This window comes from Misgurnus anguillicaudatus, chromosome 22 (genome assembly GCF_027580225.2).
Source record: "Misgurnus anguillicaudatus chromosome 22, ASM2758022v2, whole genome shotgun sequence".
Taxonomy (NCBI): domain Eukaryota; kingdom Metazoa; phylum Chordata; class Actinopteri; order Cypriniformes; family Cobitidae; genus Misgurnus; species Misgurnus anguillicaudatus.
Genome location: NC_073358.2, coordinates 38,631,760 through 38,658,318, shown reverse-complemented (window position 1 = coordinate 38,658,318; position 26,559 = coordinate 38,631,760). Strand labels below are relative to the sequence as shown.

The 26,559-nt window shown below is 38.0% G+C and overlaps 1 protein-coding gene across 8 annotated transcripts in view; it reads right to left on the bottom strand.

The window, feature by feature from the left end:
* gria3a (glutamate receptor, ionotropic, AMPA 3a) overlaps positions 1-21,241 on the bottom strand; it is a 56,181-nt gene extending 34,940 nt beyond the window's left edge. For 2 of the 8 annotated variants that reach the window (XM_055198931.2, XM_055198934.2), the window contains exons 1-4: positions 16,532-18,333; positions 16,143-16,301; positions 8,978-9,217; positions 3,059-3,246 (exon numbers count right to left, since the gene is read on the bottom strand). In XM_055198931.2, the coding sequence (XP_055054906.2) occupies positions 3,059-3,246; positions 8,978-9,217; positions 16,143-16,301; positions 16,532-16,619 (675 nt within the window). In that variant the 5' untranslated portion in view covers positions 16,620-18,333. Of the gene's footprint in view, positions 1-3,058; positions 3,247-8,977; positions 9,218-16,142; positions 16,302-16,531; positions 18,340-20,487 lie in introns of those variants that run through there. The other 6 variants (XR_008642976.2, XM_055198928.2, XM_055198933.2 and 3 more) reach the window with 6 other exon arrangements.
* Between the last annotated feature and the right edge of the window lie 5,318 nt (positions 21,242-26,559).

Here is a 26,559-nt window from a genome sequence, read left to right as displayed (position 1 = left end):
ACCTCTAGAGGGCGCACAATCAAAACAATAACAATGACGTAGATTAATAACTAGTGATGCACCGATGTATCGGCCGCCGATATTTATCGGCCGATTTTTGATGAATTTGAAACTATCGGCAATAGCACGAGAAAGGCCGATACCGATTGTTTATTAATTAACCGCATACAGGCAATGAGTTGCATGTGTGTTGTTCAATTAAAATGATTTAATGTTCTGGTGTGCACTATACTTAAGCATCGACAGAATACCTTTGTTGTGCTGGCTAAAATGTCTTGGACAATAAAAGAAACAAACTGCACTTTAGTGGGGGAAAAGAAGTCCAACTTTTTTTGAAGTAGCAATATTTATATGGTCAGTTGAATGTTAATTAGATCCAATCCATGTTCAGTAAAAATAATTTGATGCAGAAATAAACTAGCTAATAGACCAACTGTATAGTATTGTACACAAGTTTAATATCAGCATCGGCCAGAAGTTGTCTGTTTAAATCGGTATCGGTCCAAAAAAAATCCTATCGGTGCATCCCTATTAATAACGCTCGGAAGCAGCGTGGAATGATGGGATTTGTTGTTTTTAACTCAACCGTTGATGACCATCAATCAGACGGTAACGAGAAATCATGTTAACACATGAGGTCATTTTTTTTTTTTTTTTTTTTTGAATTTGATGACATTGTTTTATTTCATTATGTAAGGTTTCATGTAATGTTGAAAACGCAATTGTTAGTCATTGATGTTCCAGTATTAGTTCAATTCGATTGCGTTTTAACACAGCACAGTGTTTAGATAAAAAAATGTATAAACAAGCGAGTGGCCCGACAGACGCTATTACTTCCGCATTTGTCTGTGACACCGTTGTCATGTGGTTTCTACATGAAGAGTTTCGTTGCAAAACGAGATAACGAGATAACTCAGTTTTTTTAATTTTCTGAATTTTGGTTTTTTGGTTGTGCATTCCAATATCAATTCAACTGCAGTTGGTTTGTTTTGATTTAAACTTTCATAACTTAAAAAATACAGCTAATTAGCACCATATAACAAAATAATAACATGATAACATAATAATAAACATGTTTTGACAAAAATGTTAAAAACGGAGTTATCTCGTTTTGCAGCGAAACTCTTCACATGAGTAAAGGCAGTAACAAAGGGTATTGCGGATATTAACGTAATTTTCAGGCAACTGCACTGCCCCATGTCACTGTTTAGAATGGAAATTTTCTCATAATTTACAAGTAGTTGAAAACATTATAGATATTGCTAGTAATCAGCTGGACAATATATATAACACTGGCCTAGTGGTTTTTGGATATTTTACTGCAAATATCTTACAAATTGTACCTTTAAAGGGATAGAAAACATTTTGATAAATGATTATAACCACACATGACTTTCATATTATTTTTCCCCATTGACATCAATAGTAATGGGTACTATTACTTTCAATTCAAACCAATTTTATTCAATTTCATTTATTAGCACTTCTTAAAATTGTTTAACTGTTCCAAAGCAGCTTTACATTAATAATAACAATTGAAACCACAGTAATAATGTAACCTATAGAGGAAAGTTCTAAGTTTAACTAATGTCAGCTGACTTCCAAGGGGTTAAAAAAACTCCTAGGAGAAAAAAAAATTGGGGAAAAAATCATTGCAAGAGACCCAGACTTAGCTGATCCTATAGAAGACATATTATATTAAATAATATATTATAAAATTTTATGGTAATTAAAAATGTTTACAATTAAAAGTTAGAGAAGCGGCTAGGCAGACTTTGGCGATCCAGTAGAAAAAAATACTATAAATTGTACATTCAAAAATATTTGATATGAAGTAAAAAAGTGAAATAAAGGGAAGCGGTTGGTGGTTGCTGGGCAGACATGCCCATCACAATGATGGGAGGCACATAGATCAGTGTTTACCATCATTTTTCAAAATATCTTCTTTTGTGTTTAACAGAATAAAGAAACTTATACAGGATTAAATCAACATAAGGAAGTAAATGATGAAACAATTTTCATTTTGGGGTGAACAATCTTTTAAAAATTATAACACATTCCCTTTTATGGATATTTGTATTTTAAATGTTTTTAAATGGCAAAATAAGTAACTATTGCTTATAGATGATCAGAGAGAGATTAATACACTCGAAATCTCAATTCTCTTGCTTGAACCTGTTTGGTGAGGTCAGGTGAAACTATAATATTAAGTCTCACATGAGTGTGTTGTTATTATTTATTGTTTCTATTCAATGTAGGCAGTTGAGTCAATGACAAAATTAAAATTTTTCGTTTCATACAGCTTTGCTGACTCTTATACACAACACAAAAGATACGACCCAACTACACACACATACACAAACAGAAACACACAATTATTGATTTTCAAATAGCAGCAGACAGTCAGTCTGCTGAAAGCGTCATGCTCTGATTAGCTTTCTCTCAACGTTGATTGATCCGCTCATGGATTTCATTATCCGTGTGACCTACCACTGACATACACACACACATTCTCTGCTATTCTTGTGTGTATATGGGTATATGTGTAAGACCATGAAAATAAATAGAGGGTAAAAACAGACAGAGAGAGTGAAGAAGACAAACAGAATAGGTGAATGTAACAGGACCTTTGAGAGCTATATTTTCAGATGAGAGGAAAGGGAGTATTTTTAGTTTTCCCACTGTTCCCCTGTTACAGGACGCTGTGCCCTACTTCCACAAACACATGCACACCTTCGCACATTATTTTTACTCGCTTTTTTGCCAATGACAGTTGAATTTTAGAAAGCTATTGATTGCATCCAAAAACAGAAATGGCTGATACCCAACCACAGCCTAGATACACTGCAAAGTGTGTAGTTCTGATACGACCTTACACATTTTTCTCACTGATATAATCTCTACTGTATTCATATCAGATTCATATTCACTGATAATGATATTTTTATATTGAATAACCCCATTTAATTGAAGAGTTACCACCTGAAACACTTTTTATAGTTGCCTGACAGAAGATATTTTAGACAGACAGACAGACAGATAGGTGTTTTATATGTACCTGCTCCAGAATACTGTTAATACGTTCAACCTCACAGTCAATAAGGAAACGCTTCTCCTGACGGCGGTCCATTTCTTCAATGATACGTCTGTATTCCAGCGGATCCACTATGTTTCCCACTGAACGCGCTGTTACTTGCCAATTATTCATCACTGCAGACTCCATTATGGCCTGTAGGATGGAAAACCCTAGAAAAGAACGACAACAAGAGAATAAAACATGGTGTAAAACACAGTTCTACAGGACCTGTGTGAAAGCATTAACAGGGCAGATTTGGGCCAGAATGATGGAGCAAGTAGTGCTTTATTTCCCTCTCTGTGGTCTGAGAGCACACATGAACTGCTGATGCAGTGCAAATCTGAAGGAAGGCAGAAGAAGAGATGCTAAACATAATTACTGCAACTCTGCGCTAACGCTACTAATGCAAAACACATATTTTGTTGGAATTATACATATTTTCTGTTTGTGCATGCATTCGGTCCTTCCTACAATGTATCAGATACGCTGCACTATAGATCTGATCCACTTACTGCTTACATATCATGTTTGTCATGCAAAAAATCAGGACCCACTTGCAGCGACCCCTTTCCCTTTACAATAAGATAAGGTTTCTTCTCTCAGATACAGATGACCTCTTTAACTTTATTTACTATGAACTGACAGGGATTCGCAATTAAAGCATTATTGATGTGTTTGAAAGAGTATCGAAGCATTTTTAAATTACCCATTAATTTAATCTCACCTTTTACGACATGTAAACCTTAAGTACTGTGCTACAAACTTAGGCCACCACAAGGTTTGTTGTTTTAGCAAAGTTTAATGACCAGTCATATTTATTTTTGTTCTCTTTATTACGATTTAAACAGAAAATACAGGAAATATGTACACACACAATTTTTTTTTAGAACAAAACAGCTTCTTCAGGCAAAAGTCGACATTTAGTATGACCCATTGACACTAAGCACATCTTAAACTCTTATGAGGAGACTGAAGTCCTGAAGTCATTAGATTAGAATTAGAAAATTGGGTTTCATCTCATTTAGGTTTAAAGAGTACCTATTTCATTGCTTAAAACAACATTATTTTGTGTATTTGGTATAATACAATGCATTCACGTGGTTTATGATTAAAGAACACATTATATTCCACATACCGTACATTTTTTTAACTCCAGATTTCACTCTCTTCCTAAAATGCACGAATGTTTGGGGTATGTACCTTTTGCATATCGTTAACATGTACCAGGGCTTTGAACCAGATTTTTTTCCCAAATGGTTCGTTGTGAACAGAAACAGTATTTTAACGTTTTTCGGTTCAACCCTAAAATTGACGTTCCTGAACCGGTTAATAACGTTCCATGTCAGCTGTGGGACATTAAACTTAAACTATTAGTCTACCATTATAAACTATTATAATTTACCTTAAGTTTCTATTTTGTCATCAAAGGCTACATTATGTAAGCGGCATAACTGTAATTCTGACATGCCATTTGTTTCAGCATTATACATGAATTAAGACAAGGACAATCTCTGCCATGTCGTTCATTGGCAAACAAATGTTTTTATTAGAAAAAGAATACTATGGTATTTCAACATCATTTTGTTTGTAAGTGTCCTGTCAAGAACAGATAGATTGTTCGCTTGCTTTTTGAAACGCGTCTCTCCGTGTATGCACCTTTGAGTGCACTTAAACACGTGCACGCACACAGACGGAAAATAAATTCCAAACGACGCTTCGGGAAGAAGATGCAGCATAAACAATCGCGCCACATAAAGTGAATGTATTTTAAAGTATGAGACACAGTAGCGCAACTCTCTCTCAAGTTTATACATCAAGAGCTCTGATCTTTGAAGAACATAGGGATAATCACATTTGATTGGAGTTGGACCGGACACATTCAACAGCATGTCCATCTGTGCATACAGAAAATTGCTCACTTTAGCACCTTTTTGTGGTTAAATTGTTTAAAATCACTTAAGTGTTAACATTTGCAAGCCATTGAAACACGTGCAAATGATCAACTTTCACCCTATTAAAATTTGCTTACAAATCAGCAAATCGCATGCGAGCCGAACCGTGGGTTATGATCTGTACGGATCACGGATCAACTGCGGTCTGTTACACCACTAATTAGTATTAAAAAAAAAACATCTTGAGATACTTGGTAGCCTACATCAGTGGTTCCCAAACTCAGCGTGCGGCCCCCCCTTGTATACGGTGCATTCCTTCGCGCCCCCCCAAAGAAAATTTGTGACAAAAACTGTTCTAAAACTCAACATTTTAATAAAAAAACATTAAATTATACAAAAAAGTATGCTTTTGGTTAGTAGCCTTATTTTTTTTAGGTTTAATTACACAGAATTCATGATAAATTAATGTATTTCATAAAATGTCATAAAACTGGGGCCCCCTTGGCACCATCTCGCGGCCCCTAGTTTGAAAACCACTGGCCTACATCATTTACCTCTCATGATTGAGCATTAGGGACTTGGGCTTGAGTAGGCTACTTGCTGCTGGCAAGCTTCTTAAGTCTCCAATCAGTCAACTACAACCGGAAGTGAACTTCATATTGCACAGAAATCTTGTCAAAGAATGAAAAAAATAACGGTATTAACGATTCTGTTCCAGAACATATATATTTTTTAAGTTTCTGGTTTCGGTTCTGTTCCTTGCAAAACGTTTCTGTTTTTTCCGTTTTTGTTCCGTGAACAGGTTCAAAACCTTGACATGTACTAATACACACCTACACACCAAAGGAAATGTAAAATCGTGAATCAGACAATAGGTGCTCTTTAAAAGAGCCTGCACGTTTCTGCTATTGCGCATGTGTAAGGGGAGCTCAAACTAAATACTTGACACTTTAGCTTATAAAACTGTTTGATCAGATTCTCTTCAGTTTTTTAATAATGCATATACCTTATGTATTATCTAATAAAGAGACAAATATATAATTATATGTGTCATTATACCATTGCAACAACAACAAATCAAATGGCACAATGGTGGCCGAAGACTTTTGCACAGATTTAAAAATCATTCCCTGGGAATCAAACCTATGAACTTGGCCATGCCACAATCAACTAAGCTAGAGAAACATTTCCATCTTGTGTCAGTCATCAATACTTTTGGTTCATATTCTAGAAAGAGAGAGACTGTACATTTTATTTTACCTTAGAAGTAAACAAGAAGACCAAATAGCCAAATAAAAGCCAGTTTTCAAGCCATGCTTAAAAAACATCTATTATATATTTATCTTCAGCTCTAAGCCCACATACATGACAGGAATCCAGCCTTGTTTTATTCTTTGGGCTCTGATAGGATTCATTATAGGACACACACACACATACACACTCAATCACTATTTTAATTAGCATGCGTCCTGGACTGCCAGGCCGCCAGGGTGTTTAGCTGTGACCAATTAATCAAGACTGACAGCTTGGTGAGAATACAACAGACACGCATACCAGTGGCTTGTGCACTTTTAAAAATCAAGGTGCTTAAAGGTTCTTCACAGTGATGCCATAAAAGAACCCTTTTTGGTTCCTCAAAGAACCATTCAGTCAAAGGTTCTTAGAAGAAACATTTCTTTCATACCTTTTATTTTTTAAGAATGTGGTGGATTTCTGAAAAAGCCTTGATGTTTACACAGTTTAGGGGAGGAATATGAAACACTATTAAACTTACTCTTGAGATTATATTAATCGTGCATTATCATATTGACAGGATAATCATGGAGGATAAATTCTGCCTTTCACAGTCACTGCAAGCTTCAGGACCTTAGTATGTAAGCTCAACAGAGACAAAACAGATGCTAACTGCCTCTGAAACACTATCTGCTGTTGTCACTGTTACTTAAGAAAAAGGAATGATTTATACAGAATTCTTATATTTTATAACATTTTTCTGTTGTTCTTTTGTAATGTCGATCATTTTTTCTTCCAATTTTGTCTAGCAGGCACTGCCTTGCTCACCCTCCCAGGGGAAACATCCGTGATACATATTAGTAGTACTGTAAGTGCAGAGTGTGCTAAGCTGCTCTTTATTAAAGGTAAGTTCATTAAACATTACTTTTTTAATTACACAAAGTGAAACATCTAGTTATAAACACTGTACAAGCTAAAATCGAATAATAATTTTGTAACGATTTTGCATCTACTTGTCTGAACAGCGCTCAATGTGTGGTTCATGTGCGCTAAGCTTGACTGTTTATCATATTTAGCAGATGCGAGATCCCTGTGGTGATGTAAACCCATTTAAAGTTTGGCACCGCCTGCCCAACTTCCTGCTGACTGTGATGGATGAGTTCAAGGGCGGTAAGAGATTGATGCTGTCTGCACTCTATTTTTCATAATACTTCAAGTGATTTTCTTGAAATGCGGATATATGAAAGCAGATGTTGTACTTCGGAAAGCGCTACGTGGTCAAGCACCTGCAATTTCATATCATGTTAAAGGTGATATGAAACAATCTGCTCTGGTAGGGTATTATACTATTTTTTAACACCCCTATCAATTATCTAAAACAAGTGGTTTTAAAGGTGCATTGTGTAACTTTTAATCGGATCTTTTAAAGGCGGGGTGCATGATCTCTGAAAGCCAATGTTGATATTTGAAATCACGTAAACAAACACGTCCCTACCCCAAGAGAATCTGGACCTTCTTTTGATAGACCCGCCCCACACATACGCAACCCAGGCAACGATGTCGGTTAGTAGACACGCACCTTACTGCTGATTGGCTACAAGTGTGTTTTGGTACTCGTCCCGACTCCCATTTTCAAAGTGTTTTTCAAAAATCATGCACCCCGCCTTTAACAGAAGTGCAATATAATACACATAACTATATCATGCCGTGTGAAATGTGTTTTGACTGAAAATAACATCGGCGATGACCTACAGCCAATGAGAGAGCAACATACAGGACAGCTGTAAGTCGGGGAGGTGTCTCTCCAAACATTTCCTCCTTCATAATCTTTATTTCTTCTTGTTTCTGCTGCAATTGAGCGCACATGCAATTACTATGGTAAGCTTCTCGCGGACGACCATTTTTATTTGCGTGCGTTTGGTTGTGAGACGTAGTTTCCGGAACGGGACAAAGTTGTTGGCGATTCTTCCTACGGTAAAGTCGTGCAGTATGAAAACTCCATCCATCGACTGAACGCTACCCCAGATAATCAGGCAGTGTGAAAACATCTGTAACCAAACTAGTTTGACAATCATGCAGCCTGAACTCGGCATTAAGTGCATACATGTAAATGCAAAATACATTTTGTATATTTGCTACACTGACATTTGTTTATGATAAACTGTTTTTTAATTACATTTGTCTAATGTCTTTGACCAGTCTTCTTCCCCAACCAACCACCTTTCAAATCTCATAAGAGTGTGAATATTTAAACCTGGCACCTCACAATGTGTTGTGTCAAAGTACAGATGTCACCAGTTTTTGTAATTTTTCGATAAGAGCTGAATAAAATCGATTCATCCTGTTCCTAAAAGGTGCAGTGTGTAGATTTTAGCGGCATCTAGTGGTGAGGTGGCGAATTGCGCCCCTCCCTTTCGAAGCACATAGAGAAGCTACGGTAGCCTTCACAGGACAAACAAGGTCTTTATACACCACTGAAAATATAGTTATCTACATTATATTGCATTGCTGTCAAAAGATCCTTCTAAAATGTACACACGGCCCCTTTAAAGGGATAATTCCTAAAAGTTAAAAACCATAACTTATAAAAAAAAACTTATTTTGTGTTTAACAGAATAAAGAAACTCATACAGGTTTAAAACAACATGAAAGTGAGAAAATTATGATACATGTTTACTTTAAGTAAATAAATATTTGTATGCATGTGTATGCGTATGTTCATGTATGCATACATGGATGTTTACGTGTGCGACAATGTGTGTGTGTGTTATCTCACCTCTGTCAGTGTCGTACAGATAGACAAACTTTTCCCACTTGTAATGGGCTAGCAAGCTGAGCAGCGCCCCCTTGAGGCTTGGCCTCATCTGCAAAACAAACTGCACATCTGTGTCCGTGGGAAATGATGGAGTGATGAAGGAGGTGTGCAGAGCTCCACAGAACGACGTTAATGTGTTCATTGACCTCCTATCGTAGAATCCAAATATTGCATACACACCCCTGGAGAACTGAGAGCAGACTGCCAGAGAGAGAGAGAGAGAGAGAGAGAGAGAGAAAATAATTGTTAAGATAAGCATGCACACAAATAAAACAGACCCATTAACAAGTACACACACACACAGAGTATCAAAACCAATAATACAAACATGTTATTGTGTTATATTTGTTATTGACAATATATGTCAACAACTGATTAAACTTTGTATTTCGGGATGTATGTTTGTTGCTGTGTCTGTATATGTGATTTGTGTGTGTAGTGTAACAGTACATTCATTATCACAGTTGGCTGCCATATCTTTTCAGTTCTGTAGTTGTTAAAACGAATTACAATTGTTATGATCTTACATCGTGTTCTCAGATACAAATTTTCCAGAGAGCTACAATCAAATAAATTGGTACACTTATGACTCCCACACAGTCAGTGTATGTGGGTTTATAATATATGTGATTGTGTGTCAGTGAGCGTGAACAGCCTGTTAGCAGAAATGAAATGTTAATAACATACAAAAATTAAATAAGGAACTCAGATGCAAAAGTCCCTAAACACCACCTCCTTCAAAATTGTGATAAAGATATTAACTGAATACTCTCAACACGTACTACATGTACTAAGCTTATACATTCATAATACTTTCGTGTCAAATCTGCTTAAAGGAGCATTTCACCCGTGGACAAATTAATCTTTATTAAAAGTGGATCATATTTGTAGTCAAAATGTAACATAAATTTCGAATTTGGTGCCTATTTGACCGAGAAAAGGACTGTTTGTAGTCTCACTCCCTCTACAAAGATATAGGATTTCCTTCCTTCAATGATGCAAAATGATGATTTTTACATCATTGAAAGAAGGAAGTGCAACACTGAAATCCATATTTCTCCTGTCTCAGAGGGAATGATGCGTGACCATTCAAAAACATGACTGGGTTTCTAACTATATAAAGCTTAATGCAAATGGATAAAGTGTCCCTTTAATCCTGCCCTCAGGCCATTCGGAAATAAAAATTTTTTTTGTCAGAATCAATTAAAAGTTTGATATAAACCATGCCAGACATACTTAGCGGGTTTTGCATCTGAGCTGTTCATATGTTAATAATTATGATAGATGTCATACAAGACTGATACCGGATGTATTGTCCAAGTACAAAACTCTTTTTATTTACTCATTTAAAATTACCCTAAATGCATCTGTCGTGTAAATTATTTAAAGACAAACTTTTAAAGTTTCTATATCTGGCAACCATATCACTAGCCTGAAAGAAGAGAGTTAGAGGAAACCACAACAGTACCAATAAAGTAATCCATTTGGCTCATACACTATATTAAAATCCCTTGAAAGCCATACGATATCCGTGTGTAAGGAAAAGACTGAATTTTAAATCATTTACTGGTAATCTTTTCGGACGCAGCCCTCAAACTATTTAACATTCAGGCAGATTAAAATATGACATGTCAAAATGCGTCACATAATGCCAAGCATCAGTGGTTCTCAATTTTCTCATTATTGATCGCGACGTGACACATTGTACACATTTGAATCCGCACATAATAAACATAATTCAATTTAATTGTATTAATACCCTACCCAGGAAAATCATATGGGTTCATAACAAAATTAGCTTTTTGTGTGTGAACTATCCCTTTAAGAATTAACTTTTAAGAATAGTTTTTTTTTTTTTTGCTGTATTATGAACTGAATCTGACAAACAAACATATGTTATTTAGACAGATCATATATCTTCAGATTTTTGCTGCGCATACACTTCTACAAAGGAGAAATAGACTGTGTGTGTATGGCAGGGGCAGACCACAGATTAGAGATTTTATAATAAAAAGAAACAAGGACCAAATCCAGAATATATACACTGAAAGCCCAGAACCAAAAAGTAAAAAGATGGGGTGCCATGTAAACAACAGATAGAGAAAAGAGGAAAATACACAGAAAAGTCACGTTACTCAGAGAGCCCAAAGGTTAAAATGTTCACACAGACTCAGATTAAGCACACACAGGCTATAAAAACCCACAGCTAAGAGATTCAGAAAAACAGAGACAACAAATGTAACACCTTTACAAAACAGTGTATAAAATCACACATTAATACAAACAGTACCGAACTGTAATCACCATACCCATGCTTAGAATAAACTGTGGGAGAATAAATGATGACTGAATATTTATTTTCAAATGAACTTAACATCATGCTACATAAATACAGTGCCCTTAATAAAATATTAGGGGTGTCACGATTCTCCAAATCCTCAATTCGATTACATTTTTTATTCTAAGGTCATGATTCGATTCTTGATTTTTTTTACTTTTTTTGAAAGCACAAAAAATGCTATGCCATTTTTAGAATAGACTTTTATGAAATATAATATCTGACCTTGAACCCAGAGATGCCCTGCCATGTTAGTCGTGCTGCCAGTGGAAAAATATGGTACACGCACATACCTGGTAAAATGAAACTTCCTGTCAGATAAACATTCCTGTCAGTACTTTGCACCTTAAAAACTCGTTTTTATTACCGTCAGACGAGATTGCGAGACTATAGATGGTTTCAGCAGTAACAACATAAACAAGCGGCGTCCGTGGTCAACACGTAACTTCCGGTAAACTCCGCTAAGTACTTTAAACGTAGTTTATTTATATAACAAGCAAAAAAACAACACGTAGGTTACCTAGGAAACCAAAACATTTGTTATTTTCGACGAGGAATTTGTTCAAGAGTTCAGTTTAGTAAATAGTCAGACCATTAAAATACTGAAAACGGAAGTAAATGTCGAACCAGACGCGTATCGCATGTGTCCGATGAAATGGTCTATACCCCAATAAGTCATGTTTAAATGCTGTTTTCATAACTCGTAAACATTAGGGATGTTCACATTGACCGTTTAACCGTCAACCGAAGGTAAGAATTTATGACCGATTAACGTTATCAGTTAAAAGAAAAAAAAAATTGTTAATACATGGTGCGTGTCGTCATGAGCCCACTTTTCTATCTTTAATTTGTGAATTTCCTGTATATGACACAAATTATTGCTGCCCTGACGATCTGATTTGTATGAGAAATTTGTATGGGTGTTTGGAAGCTGAACGGAGACGCGCGCGTGTCCGCCGAAGATGACGCGGTCCGTCTCCGTCTCGCGCACATCCGGACAGACGTTCGCTGATGGCCTCTGACCCTGACTATAAACATCTCTCTCTTTGCACAAACGGAGAAACACGACGCAAAAGCAAAACTTTCGGAAAAGCATCCTGCTTTCTGACCACTGTGGTAGATGAAACGGAGACAATCTGCCCTTTTTGGATATTAATCCTCTGGACTGATCGCGTGCTTTTTAATAAGGTAATGTTGCGTGAATATCTGATAATGTATGAATCCTGGTTCGGATGTTGATCTATCGCTGCTGTTTGCACGTTCAAATTAAATGTTTTGTTTTTACTAGTTCAGACAACCGTCAACTGTATTTTTACTCAATGACAATTTCATATTAAAATCTTATAAGTTAACGGTTAATGTTCAGTTCAGAAGCTACGGTTGTCGGTCGGGAAAATTAACTGATATGAGCATCCCTAGTAAACATCTGAAATAAGTTGTTGTGAAACTTAAACAGATCTCAGTTCAGAGAAACAGCCGGTCCTGGCACAGACGCCGTGTGTGCTCTGTTCAGATTGAGTTCAGCTGAAGGCGGTAGGCGCTTGCTGTTTTTTTGTTTCCCATGTAAAGAGCAGCTCGCGTGGTGTCTCCTGCATCTGCCATGCTATCTTTTAACTGTCTGTAGCTAGCTAAGTTAGAGGAGGTTGATGCACTCATCACATGTTGTTTTTTCCTGCTTGGCAAGCTGACCGGACGTGACATGGGGGCATGGCAGCATCGACAATTTCATTTTTTAATTCAAAGTTCGAGGTTTTGACTTCATTTTCGATCGATTTAAAATCGAAATCGTGACACCCTTATAAAATATTGACCTTAATAATGTGTAATTGACCTTAATAAGCTACAGATCTATAATCTATAATACCATTATTAACACGGTAAACCACTATAAAATACTTATAGAATACATATAATATTAGTAAGCAATAAGGTACGAGAGGCTGTGCTGTATCGTGAATAAGTAACGGCTGAAGGGCGTTGTTAGGCACGACGCAAAGCGGAGTGCCTGCAACCCCTTCAGCCGTTACTTATTCACGATACAGCACTTGCCTCAAGTACCTTATTGCTTTTATAAAACGGTTGCCACACAATATTAAAGTAAAAAAAATATTATTGCAACTTTCATGAAGTTAAATCAATAAAAAGCATTCCATCCGCTAGAAAAAATAGTCCCTGACCATGAACAAAAATGTGTTTCAATGTGTAATATGCATGAAAGTTCAAATAAATACAACAAACTGATACATGTGGTTGCTAAGTGTGTTGCTAAGGGCGCAGTGATCAACAGAACCGTTGGGTGAAGCGGTCATAACAGTGTTTTATCATGAATAAAGCACACCTATTGACCAATCAGAATCAAGGATTGGAACTAACTGTTTTATAATACTCTTTATACCACAGGCTGTTGAATGGTTTATTCTGATTGGTTGAGAAATGTTCCACGAGTGTTGATTATTTTTTGTAAAATGCACACCTAACCTGTCAAATGTCTTCAAATAACCAACAGAGTAATGTTTGTGGTAGTATAAGTGGAATAATTGGGTATGCTGTGTATTATGTAAGGAATAATTGACAACAGGCTGTTGAATTATTTGAAAATAATGCCATATTACCACCTTGGGTGTGCATTATTTTCCAATAATTTAACAGCCCGTCGTCAATTATTCCTTACACAATACACTTGATACCCCATCTGTAACCCCTTAGAAGAGCTGCGTTTTTGCACTTAGGCTATTTAGCAGATGTTTTTTCCAAAGTGACACATTAACAGTGAGGAAAACAATTAAGCGAATGATCTAAGGTATGATCATGGCCAATGATCCCGCAAGTCTGCTCAAATCTACACATAAGACTTCCTACACAGTCTAGTGGGTATATATGGGCATATACTTTATTTTGTTTGGGCAGTCCTGTCCCGTTCTTTCAATATTGATTGCGCCTCGGTGAAAAACCACCCTCACCAGACAGAACAAACGATCACTGCAGCTCAAAGAGCGAGAGAGAGAAAAAGAGAGAGGGAGGGAAAGAACCATTGATCTTCCTCACGATTTTCCATTAAAAGTTATTTGTTCCTGTCTTGTTGCATGACAATCACTTTCTTTCAAACTTTTTTTATTCTGTCTTATTCTTCTTACAGAGATAATAATAATAATAAGGTATTAGACATCTCTCCCACTCTCTATTTCCAACTCTCTCTTTCCTTCTCTCTCTCTCTCTCTGTTTATCTCTCCATTTATTCTACTAACTAAGCAAGCAGGTTACATCTGCTTATTGCCTTTCTGACCTTTTCATCTGTCTCTCTAACACTCTAGGGAGCATTAAGGAAAAACAATAACAAATCATGTGAGAGAGGGAGAGAGAGAGCGATATATATAACCTGTTTGAACAATTCTCGGACCCCTACAGTTTCTCTTTACTACCCAAATATTCAATTAAAACAGCAGGGTCACTACATATGCAACCTGCCAAAATCTTTTTCACAGGACTCACATGCACAACGTACACACACTGTGCTGTGATGTAGTAGGGTAAGACTTGTTACAGTGTTGTGATGTACTAGGGTAAGACACATGACTAATACTAGAGCACCTGTGCTCTTATTCAAAGACCTCCCTAGAGAAAAAATAAAAGTGTCTATTTATGATGCATTCTCACATCACTTTTCAAGCACTTTGTCCTTCCTGTCATGTTATTCAAGCATATGCCCTTTAAGCTTTTAGAGCATCTTCGCAAAGTTTATTCATTAAACTTTAAACTCACCTCCATAGGCTGAGATGTACATGTCTTCAATCTGGAAATCTTTTATTTATATTTTTAAAAGTCAAGCTAGTTTTTTAATGCATGTGTGTAAGCATTTGTGTTTGTGTGTGTGTCTGGGGTGGTGTTAATGCAGTGAAGAAAGATCAATGACTGCAGCAATAACACCATGATAAGCCAGGAAACCAAAAGCTCACAAACGCCATCTCTCACACACGCTCAGATGAGCAGCCAGGGCAGTCAGAGACACAGAGTGGTAATGACAGCAGCTGTAAACAGGCCTTTTATAATGATGGTAAAACTCTCTCAGACGAATGTGAGCGCATACACACAAAGAGAGTGTTGGGCACCCTTGCACTGGTTTTGGGCATGTGTGCAAATGTCAGCCTGCTCTGATCATCTCATCATCTCTCAGTCCTTTTCCCTTTCTCTCTCAAATATAAAGACCTGAGGCATCTGCCAGAGTTTTCCACTTTTTTGTATCGATTTCATTTCTTTGCCAACTTTTCACACAACCTATCTGCTCTCTATTATTCCTTCTTTTTGTTATTTTACTCTCATACTTTTTACAAATACATTACAAGACACTTTCATTTTAAAGCTCTTGACATCTCCAACCAAACAGCCTATGCACAAGCTTTACCTGAGACAGCTAGAAAGATGTTGGGAAATAGATAGGACAATAAAAAATGAAAGAAAGGATGGAAAAGTGTTCAAGCTCAATTGGTGAATCGTTGTATTAGCGATCCAAAAGGTCAGGGGTTACATTCCCAGCAAGCACACATGCTGATAAAATACATGCCTTAACACGGTAAGTCAGTTTGGATATAAGCATCAAATGCATAAATGTAAAAGTGAGAATAAAGATCTTTTTTCTTTTAAGCTTTTAGAAGGATTTCTTTCATTTTGACATGCCATGAATACAAATGCTGGGGTGCATGAGTGCAACTCTGGACTTGAATGAATTATAACGCAGTTAAAGAAGAGCAGGTGCGCTGCGTCCCGCAGAATTAAATAAAAAAAGAGACTCACACGCGTGCGTGACAGAGAAACTGTTGGATGACTCGAGATTATCCACGTTGTAATTCAGATGAAATGGTTTTTCCGTGATGTTCTGGTTGGTGTTATAGAGCTGAACAGCGAAGCGGAACGCGCTATGTTCCTGGACTGTTGAGCGCATGAAGAGACCCCCTGAAACAGGCATGACATGAGTTAAGGAAATTTGCGCGACTTAAGACTTGTTAAAAATAATATATAACCATTAACCCATTGATAAATCACTAGACGATCTTTTCCACGCCTGCTGCAAACTTCTCATTCATCACTATATGGGTGATGCAGCAGGTAGATTGGGGCTGAGATAGGACTTCCAAGCGCGTGCAGAAAATATTTAAAATTCTGATCAATAAACAATCACTCACCGATATTGATCTGATTAGGAAATCCTGCGTGGGTTTGCAGTATCAGCCACGGCAGGAGCAGGAGGCTCGCGTGCGCTCGCCGCCGCATTTTTCTCCGACCTCTAAAATTCTTCAGCTCACGCGCAACATCCAGAGCGGGCGCGAGGGCGACGATACAATTCGCCAGATGTGCACCGACTCCCTCACGCGATCCCCCGAAGGTTCATTTGGGCTACGAGCAGAGCGTCTCGATTCAGGACAGCGAAGACGGATCGTCCAATCGGACCACGCGAGAGCCCTGATCAAACTTGATGTGACGTGAAATTACAACGGCACCCGCGTGCGCGCAAACGCACACGCGCAACCCGCCACTGCGGACCAGTGTGCGCGAGGCTTGCGCAGCCGCGGCGTTTTGTCCGCATACGTAACAGAAAAACGGCACGCGTGGGAACCGCTCACGGGATCTGCTCACTTTGTCTCCCACGGCTGGTGCACGCACACGGAGGTTCAGCCACAGGTCTCATCAGTCGCGGGTTTACAACGTTTGAATGTTTATGCAGAACCAACATCAACAAAAAAGTTCACGAGCTGCATCCCACAGGTCAGGACTGGAGCCACGGCATTTCCCCAATTGCGCCCAGTGAAAACAATATTAATCTATTTATGGCTCGGGCTCTTACGTTACCAGTCAGGGATATTACGGAAATTGAATTTAGCGCAATTTGGGTTTAATATTTAATAGAAGAAAGGCGTCTCCAGGCTGTGGATTTGCTCTTTGCCAGACACTGCACTGCGTTCATGTACCAAAATCCACATTTGTGTGTTTTGCAGGGTGCTCTTTTCAACGATATTAATATTATCCTGCTTGAATTTGAAATTTGTTTTCTCCTGTTGAATCTTTTTTATTTTGTGAATCTTTCTATTAGTGAATCTTTCTATTTTGTACTTATCAAGTGTCTATTAATGTACATTAAATGTCTTTCTTTAACAATTTCTTTAAATAACACAAGCAGTCTTACCAGCTCTAATTAAATTAAATAAACTACAATTAAATGAACAACCAAACCATTTCATTTGAAGTGTTCATGCAAAAACATTTTCATTCATTCTCTGCAGGCACATGTAATTATAAACTGCTGTATGTATATTTTCAGCCTTCGCATCACCCAAATACTGAAAGCTCTGAGCTGTATACGACTGACTAACACGACCCAGATTTCCTCGGCTCCTTATTTCTTATGGGAGTGTGTGTGCATGTTTATTCTGACCCTACAAGCCATGCCTGTGTATGCTGTGCCAAACTGACTTAACTGACTCTCTTGTTAAGACTCACATGCACACAGGCACTTTCTTTTCACTGTTTTCCCACACAGACGCGTAGTAACCCCTGAATAATCAAATCTAGCAATTACAACCCCCCACCACAATATCAATATAATGATTAACGAAAACATAGGCACAGAGTTGACACTCGAACTTCCATAGTGTTGAAACCAAATCTACACCTTTGCCCTCACACACTTTTCCTCATAAGTCTGAGCCGAAAACACTACTTGATAATCTTTGGCTAACTTTTGACGTGCAGTTTTATTTGGAGATACAGTAAGTGGTGTGAACATGAAATTAATTATAATTATTAAAATGATCTTATCAATAATTTGCCCAAATAGGTCACAGTGGGCTTAAAGGTTCAAAGATGATTTTTGCCCTCATGCTAGTTGTCACTTAGGAATTACTGAACACTGAGCTGTCTGCATTTTAATTAAGATTAGCATACAATTTCGGATGCAACAACAGGTGGGTGATCTCATTTCAGTAATTTTCAGAAACATGAAGTGTATGTATTCATGAAAAGCATCTCAGAATAAATGTTAGGCTAATGAACTGTAAAAAAATGATGTCAAATTAACATTTTTATGTTACTTTAACAAATGAAGTTAAACAATTTCAAGTTATGTCAATGTAACAAGTGAAAATTTAAAATAGTAGGTTGAATTGACTTGCAAAAGCAAGTTGTTTTAACTTCATGCTGCATTTTGTTTACAGTGTTTCTATTGTGTGTGAGTGTGAGTGTGTGTGTGTGTGTGTGTGTGTGTGTGTGTGTGTGTGTGTGTGTGTGTGTGTGTGTGCGCGTGTGTGTGTACCTGGTAATTATCACCTTGGGGGGACCAATTGTCCCCACAAAGATAGGAATACCAGTGTTTTTGTGAACTTGTGGGGACATTTTGATGTCCCCATGAGGAAACAAGCTTATAAATCAAACAAAATGATGTTTCTTGAAAATGTGAAGTAGTAGAAGGGTTTCTGTGATAGTTGGGGTTAGGGAATGGGGTAGGTAAGGGGAATAGAATATACAGTTTGTATGGTATAAAATGCATTACGCCTATGGAATGTCCCCACAAAACATGGAAACCAGAATGTTTGTGTGTGTGTGTGTGTGTGTGTGTAAGAGAAAAAAAGAGCAATGTAAATCCAGGTAGCTATAGTAATTACTTTGGTAACGGTACATTCACACGGGGCGTAAGCATTAACGCTTCACAATCACTTTTAAAGGGTGACGTCATGCGTTGTCAAACTGAATTGTGGATCCGTCTGCGCCGCGTCACTGCCGTTGCTCGCGCCAAAAGTTAAACATTTCTCAACTTTTCAAGCGACAATGCGTGCGTCACCCAATCAGATTGCCATTGCAAATAACCTAGGCAGAGCCAGCCAATTACATTTATGGAAGACCGGAGCATGTGTTACGGCCACTGTGATTGGCAGTTGGCCACACTTCAGACAAGCCTTCCGTCAAGCGTTAACGTCATGAAGATGTTATTCATTTAAAAATAATGTTGCTGTATTTTACAAGTATTTACATTGATACTATTGCTATTATTGTATTAATAGGATTTCTGTATTTTTATTTTCATTACTTTATTATAGCCAGTATTTTTCTGTAGTTAATTCTGAAAATAAACCATTTAAAATGAATAATGAACAACATCCTCATGATGTCCTAACATTTGTATCCTATGCTTTTACTTTACGTAAAGCCATCAATAATGCATAATGGCATGAAAATCTGACTTTTTCCATGTTTAAGTGCTATGATTGGGTCCTCAGTGCTTCTATTACCTAGAAAATGTGAAAAAGATCAACCCAGTAACTTAGTTTTGGTAAACCATTCTCTACAAGCACATGAAAAAATAGGGCGTTGAAATTTGGCTTTCCTTATGATGTCATAAGGAGCTCTTATTATAATAATACCACCCCTTAATCTGCACCATCCAACCACAGCACTGCCAATTAGTGCAGAGAAAAGCACAATTAAGTTTTAGTTGCAACAAACCACCATCATTGTGATCAGTGTTTGAATTTCATCAGCTCATTTGCATTTTAAAGGACACACCCAAAACGGTACATTTTTGCACACACCTATGAAGTGGGAATTTTAACATGCTATAATAAATTATCTATATGGTATTTTAAGCTAAAACTTCACATATGTGCTCTTGGGACACTAAAGATTTATTTGACATCTTAAAAAAGTCTTGTGCCATGGCCCCTTTAACATAATATTTTAACAACATTCTAAAGCAATTCAGTTATTGACGTCATTGAAGTATTTATTACTTATAAATAAGTGTATGAGCAAGCACATTGAAAAGCAAAAGTATCGCATATAAGTAATAATAAAAATATTATGTAACTATAACTGTTCTAATGGGGTATAGGTGTTGTTGTGTCTTTATAAATATATTTATATAATAGTAATTATTACCTATAAACAATTATGAAGGGGGCTATAATTTATTATAAGCATGGGCTTCATAAAAAGGCGTTACTAAAAGTTTTACTAAAATTTACAGAAACACTTTAAAATGCCCGTTCATGTTCATTCTAATGAAGTGTATTTGTCTTAAGCTTTTTGAAAAACATAAAAAGTTATGTGAGTGAGCATGTTATGCAGTGCACAGCTGTCACAGTAATCTCACCATAATGAATGTGCAGGAAGTGATGCGATGTTAAATGCGGCCAGTGGCATCATCTGGTGGGCAGTCATCCAATGAGACACAAGCACGCTTTCCCGCAATCCCTCCATTTTCACACTGAATAAATAATTGGACAAACAAAAATGAAGCATGACATGCTATAAGAATTCCAGTTTCGCTAATAAAATAACATAATCAAACCACATCATCGAAGGTAGAAAATCAGCGCATGCATTTAAATGTGACTTTTATGGTTGCATGGTAAAACAGCAGCTCACCTGAATCTCCTGTAGGGACATTAAAGAGCAATAAATTGCTTTTGTCTATTCCATTTCTCAAGAAGGCACTTGGCCCTAAATGATGAGTTTTAATCCATATCTACTATCTTCGAGGACATTTATATGCTAGTGTACTCAGACAGAGAGTCTGTTTCTATTTCCGATAATAGATATTGATGCCTCATTTTGGAACACTATAGAGAACATAAATAAAATGCTTTTCTGAAGCAAAATGCCACTAGTATCACTTGCAGTAATATTACCTTTGACTAGCCATAGTTAGTACTGGAAATTTAACAATCGTAAACATGTAGGGTTTGTTATAACCAACTAGCTCAAATTAAAGAACAGTACACAAATAAAAAATAGGCAGTATGCAATTTCTATTAGATTATTTCTGGAAAGGGAATAATAAATGTATAAAGGGACACTCCACTTATACTCATTTTCCAGCTCCCCTAGAGTCAAACATCTGACCTCTACCGTTTTGGAATCCATTCAGCCGATCCCCGGCCCGGCGCCACCACCTCCAGCATAATCCATCGAACCCGACCAGACCACCAGCACCGCGCTCAAAAACCACCAAAGAGCTGATATTTTTCCTACTTAAAACTCTTCTGTAGTGACATTGTGTACTAAGACCGGAAAATAAAAATAAAAAGTTGCGATTTTCGGGGGCAGATATGGCTAGGAACTATACTCTCATTCTGGCGTAATAATCAAGGACTTTGCTGCTGCAACATGGCTGCAGGAGGCGCAATGATATTACGCAGCAGCTGAAAATAGTCACTTTCAAAAGCAGGGGACTATTTTCGGGTACTGCGTAATATCATTGCGCCTCCTGCAGCCATGTTACGGCAGCAAAGTCCTTGATTATTACACCAGAATGAGAGAATAGTTCCTTGCCATATTGGCCTTGAAAGAGTCAAGTTTTAAATAGGAAAAACATCAAAACTCTTTGGTTATTTATGAGCGCGATGCTAATAGTCTAATCAGATTCAATGGATTATGCTAAGCTATGCTAAAAGTGGTACCGCCAGACCTGGAGATCAACTGAATGGATTCCAAAACTATAAAAAAATCAAATATTTAACTCTAGGGGAGCTGGAAAATCAGAATATTTTCGAAAAAATTGAGTGTCCCTTTAAAGTTGCATAATGTAAGAAAATGGGTTATCTATTTATAAATGTCCTTAAATTAATCACAGCCATGACAGCTGATCTTTAAAATAATGAAATGTCAACAATAGCTAGCAAGATAAAATGACTCACTGACTTATCGGTAATAAGCGCACTGTTGGTCCGCGACTGCTGACCGGAAACAAATTCAGAACTTGCATCCCCTCATGAGCACCAACTCTAAAGTTGCCCTGCAATTTTTTTCCTTTTTATTTACTAAGAGGAAGAATCCTTAAGCAAAAGCCAAAGCATTTCAGTCCAAACTAGTGGTCTGAAAATGTGCTTCATACATTGTTTGATGTTGTCTGAGGTGATGACTGTCCACTTTAGAAATAATGGCACACTAGCGAGAATATTTTACACAGCATAGCACACGTGTATCCTGAAATAAATACATAAGCAACCAAAGTGAAGCAGTCATTTTTTTGTCTGTCTCACTTTACACCCCTCACTCACAGTCTCTCAAACACACACACAAACACAAAGTACCACACAGCATCAACAGCCATCACTCTTTCTTTCTTTTTTCTTCTTCATTTATTCTTCACATTTTTTCCAGGCAGAGATTCCTCAGTGCCAGCCCACTGAAGCATAGAGTCTTGCCCTGAGCGCGCGCGCACACACACACACACACACACACACACACACACACACACACACACCTAATGTCTCTATGCAGTCTCTCGCACACAAATCAGATTTACTACAAAACCATGGCAGTGACAAACACATTGTTACATTTTTCACAGTATTACATTTGATAAATTCTGTATTACTGTTCAAGTACAAATGCTGTTTAATGTTACTTTTGCAATACTGTATATTTTAAGTGTCACAAATAATCTTTGCTAAAGATTCAAAGTAATTATTGAGACTTAAAAACTCAATAACTGATTCAGCAATAAGCAAAAGACATTCCCAACATAGTCTATATACCAGACAGACACACACATACTGTAAGATTGCTTAAGAAGCAGAGCACTCACTGCTGCGGTAAAGACAGGGGAGGTTTATTTATGATGTTCAATGCGCTGCCGATGCAAACGGGCTGTAAAATCTATGCTAATATGTTTATGAACAGCCTGCAGATTTTGCCTGTGATACAACTTGAACATTTTATTAAGAGCAGCTATAAGTTAAAACCTGTCAATCTTATCCTGAGGTTTTACAATAAGATTGTCTCAAGAGATTTTGTCTAAGAGAATTAAACAATGCCTACAAACACATTAAGGCTATTCCTGTGACATTTCCCACAAACTTGCAAGCTTTCAAATGTATTTAAATATCACTGACGAAAAAAGTTTCTGGGGTGGGACTAAAGAAAGTTTGGTGACATTCTGATAGGTCAGCTACCGTGATGACATCATAGAGAGCAGGAGATCAAACTCTGCCTGTCGGCAAAAGTACAACACAAAGTCTCTCTCCTACACAAACAGCGAGGAAGTACAAGGGGCTCTAAGATATCAGAAGAAATAAAACCCTCATCCATCATTAAGTTTCCCCATTTACCCCCCTTAGGGAAAGCAGTGGGACTCTAAAGTTCCTGCACATTCATCGGTTTGTCCGTCCTCCAAAAGTTCCCCCCAGGAAAGCACTCTCCCTGTCCTTGTGTGACATACGCAAATATGCCCTGTCAGCAGCTCTCGGTCCGTCTGAACCCCAACTGCATAGCACCCTCTGAGAGGAAAGCGTGTTTGTCCCAGAGTTTCTGTACAGCTGAGGTCAAATATGATGATATAATGATATGGTGTTTGTACAGAAACATATAATTGAAGGTACATTTGGCGTCCAAAGTAATTTTAAAGATGTTACAGACCATAGTTTTTGTAAAAAAAAAGTGTCTTATAGTTAAAAATCAATTATGATTTTATTTTGTTTGAATTAAGGGGACACTCCACTTTTCCTTATAAATATGCTCATTTTCCGGCTCCCCTAGAGGCAAACATTTGATTCTTACCGGTTTGGAATCCATTCAGCTGATCTCCGGGTCTGGCGTTAGCACTTTTAGCATAGCTTAGCATAATCCATTGAATCTGATTAGACCATTAGCATCATGCTAAAAAAAGAACCAAAAAGTTTAAATATTTTTCCTATTTAAAACTTGAGTCTTTTGTAGTTACATCGTGTACTAAGACCGACAGAAATTAAAAGTTGGGATTTTCTAGGCAGATATGGTTAGGAACTATACTCTTATTCTGGCGCAATAACCAAGGACCCCGCCGCCACAACATGGCCGCAGCAGGCGCAGCGACAACACGCACTGCCCGAAAATAGTCCCCTGCCATTAAAAGTAACCAAGGGGACTACCCTCGGGCAGCGCGCAACACCACCACGCCTGCCGCAGCCACGCCACAGCAGCAAAGCCATCGATCACCACACCAGAACGAGAGCATAGTTAGTATAGAGAGTATAGAGCTAAGAGTGCTAACGCCAGACCCGGAGATCAGCTGAATGGATTTCAAAACGGTAAGAAGCAAATGTTTAACACCAGGGAAGCTGGAAAATGAGCATATTTAAAAAAAAACTGTAATTTCCCTTTAATCAGTGTCAATTCTATTATGCGGTAGAGGCATGAAGCGCGAGTGATTTCAATGTTAAGTCAATGTGAAGATGAGTTGACGCGCATCTGGAGGTGGCGACGCGTCGCGAATGTGGTGTTTGGCGCGGCACGGAAGAAGCGATTCCGCCTTGTTCGCGCGAATGCCGTGAACTGAGCGCCTGGTGCTTTTGTGCATTTTGTGTTTGACGTAAATTTGCGGCTGATGCCCGATTTGAAAAATTTGAACTTTGGCGGAATTTCGCGCTGCGTTAACCAATCAGTAGCCTGCTTGCTGCTGCGGCAGCAGCCCCGCCCAGAGTCACTCCTTTAGCATGAAGGCTTGATATTGTCCGTGAGCAGTCACCCGGAGCTATACGACACAAGTTCTTATTTCTATAGAGACAGGAATAAAAAGGACCTCGCTTGGAAGAGTATCATTGAGGACATTGGGCAACCTGATAAGTTGTAATACACATTTCACTTTTGAGTCACGTGACGTTTATCAACCCGCGCCGTTTATTTTCCGTCTATAGTAAGGTTACCAAACACAGACCGGTAACTCTCTCGATAAATGCACAATCAACATCAGTCATCTTGCAAACAGACAACCGCATAGCACTTGCCCCTCCCACAAGAAGCGGATTTTGCCTCTGACGCGCGTCAAATGCTTGCTTTTTCCGCACGTCTAGAGTGAAGTAGAATGCATTCAAACTGTTCAAACGACAAACTAGGCACGGTAGACGCGATTTTGACTCCTCAAACGCGAATGGTGTAAACGTAGCATTAGGGCCGATTCACACCGGCTGCGTGGAGTGTCCGTTTTTATTTAGGCTCCCATGTTAGCAGGTTTGACAGTTCACACCGCCTGCATGACATGCACGTCTCAGGCGCGGCCCGAGCCGCGCCGAAAACGCGTGCATGCTAGGAATAGGACCGACGCCTATTTTTCACGCCACACGCAAGCGTCCTGGAAGCGTTTCCAGGCAAAATATATGTCACCTATAGCAACAACAGTGCGTCAAGGCCGCGTCAGGCACGCTTCTGGTATGTACAGACACAGAAAACGCAACTGACATGCAACAAATACGCCACGCAGCCGGTGTGAATCGGCCCTTACGCATACTACATGTAACATCTTGTGATCAATGACAATCAGTACAAAATTATAAAAAATAACTATTTAATAAAATAACTATTTGAAAAAAATAATGACTTTGGACACCAAATGTACCTGCAATTATATAATCACCCGCAGCTGCAGTGGGTCCAGCATCTATTTAGTTATACACTTCTATGCATTCTGTACACATCCTTTCAAATCTTGTATGGCAGCTCTTTGTGATTAAGGAAAAGCACAGAGGACAGCTGAAGTTCAGCAAAATGGTTATATGAGCAACGTCAGTTTTCATTGAGGGCAAGATTGTGCGTCTTAAGGGAAAATGAAAAGTTTGTGCATCAGTGAAAGATGGATTACTAGCTTTATAAAGATAAAAATCAGTCAGTGATTGATGCCTTGTTCTCTACAACACGCAAACACACACACGAACACACACAATCTCTTAGGCTGAATTACAAGTTACACTCCAAAAGTTCTCTGAAGGTGATTTTAAATTTTAATGGATACACACTATGGAGAAGCTCTTAAAGAAAATGAAAAGTATGTTGGAACAATAGGTCAAATTTCATCTTGTTCATGTATGTCACGTGATGAAACATACTTCACTAAATAAGCTCAAAATATTTTTTTTCTCTCTAACAAACGTATTGCTTCACCAATTCGCCAAGTCATTTGGATCTATGTGCTTATTTGGGCTTGAAAACATTGACCACCATTTAAAGGCAGGATAGGCAGGAATTGTCTAAAAAACTTTTTTCCAAGTTTGTTTAAACTGTCTCTATACACCAGTACACAAGCAAAATGTAAGCACTCCGAAAAAGAGAGCACAAAAATCGAGTGTCTGTAGACCTTTAACGTTTCTTTTAAACACAGCAAATTATTTTCATTCGGGACGAAACAAATGATTGGCTTGCGCGACTATCACTCTCTCTCGCGACCATGGCACCACCCCTGCTACAGGAT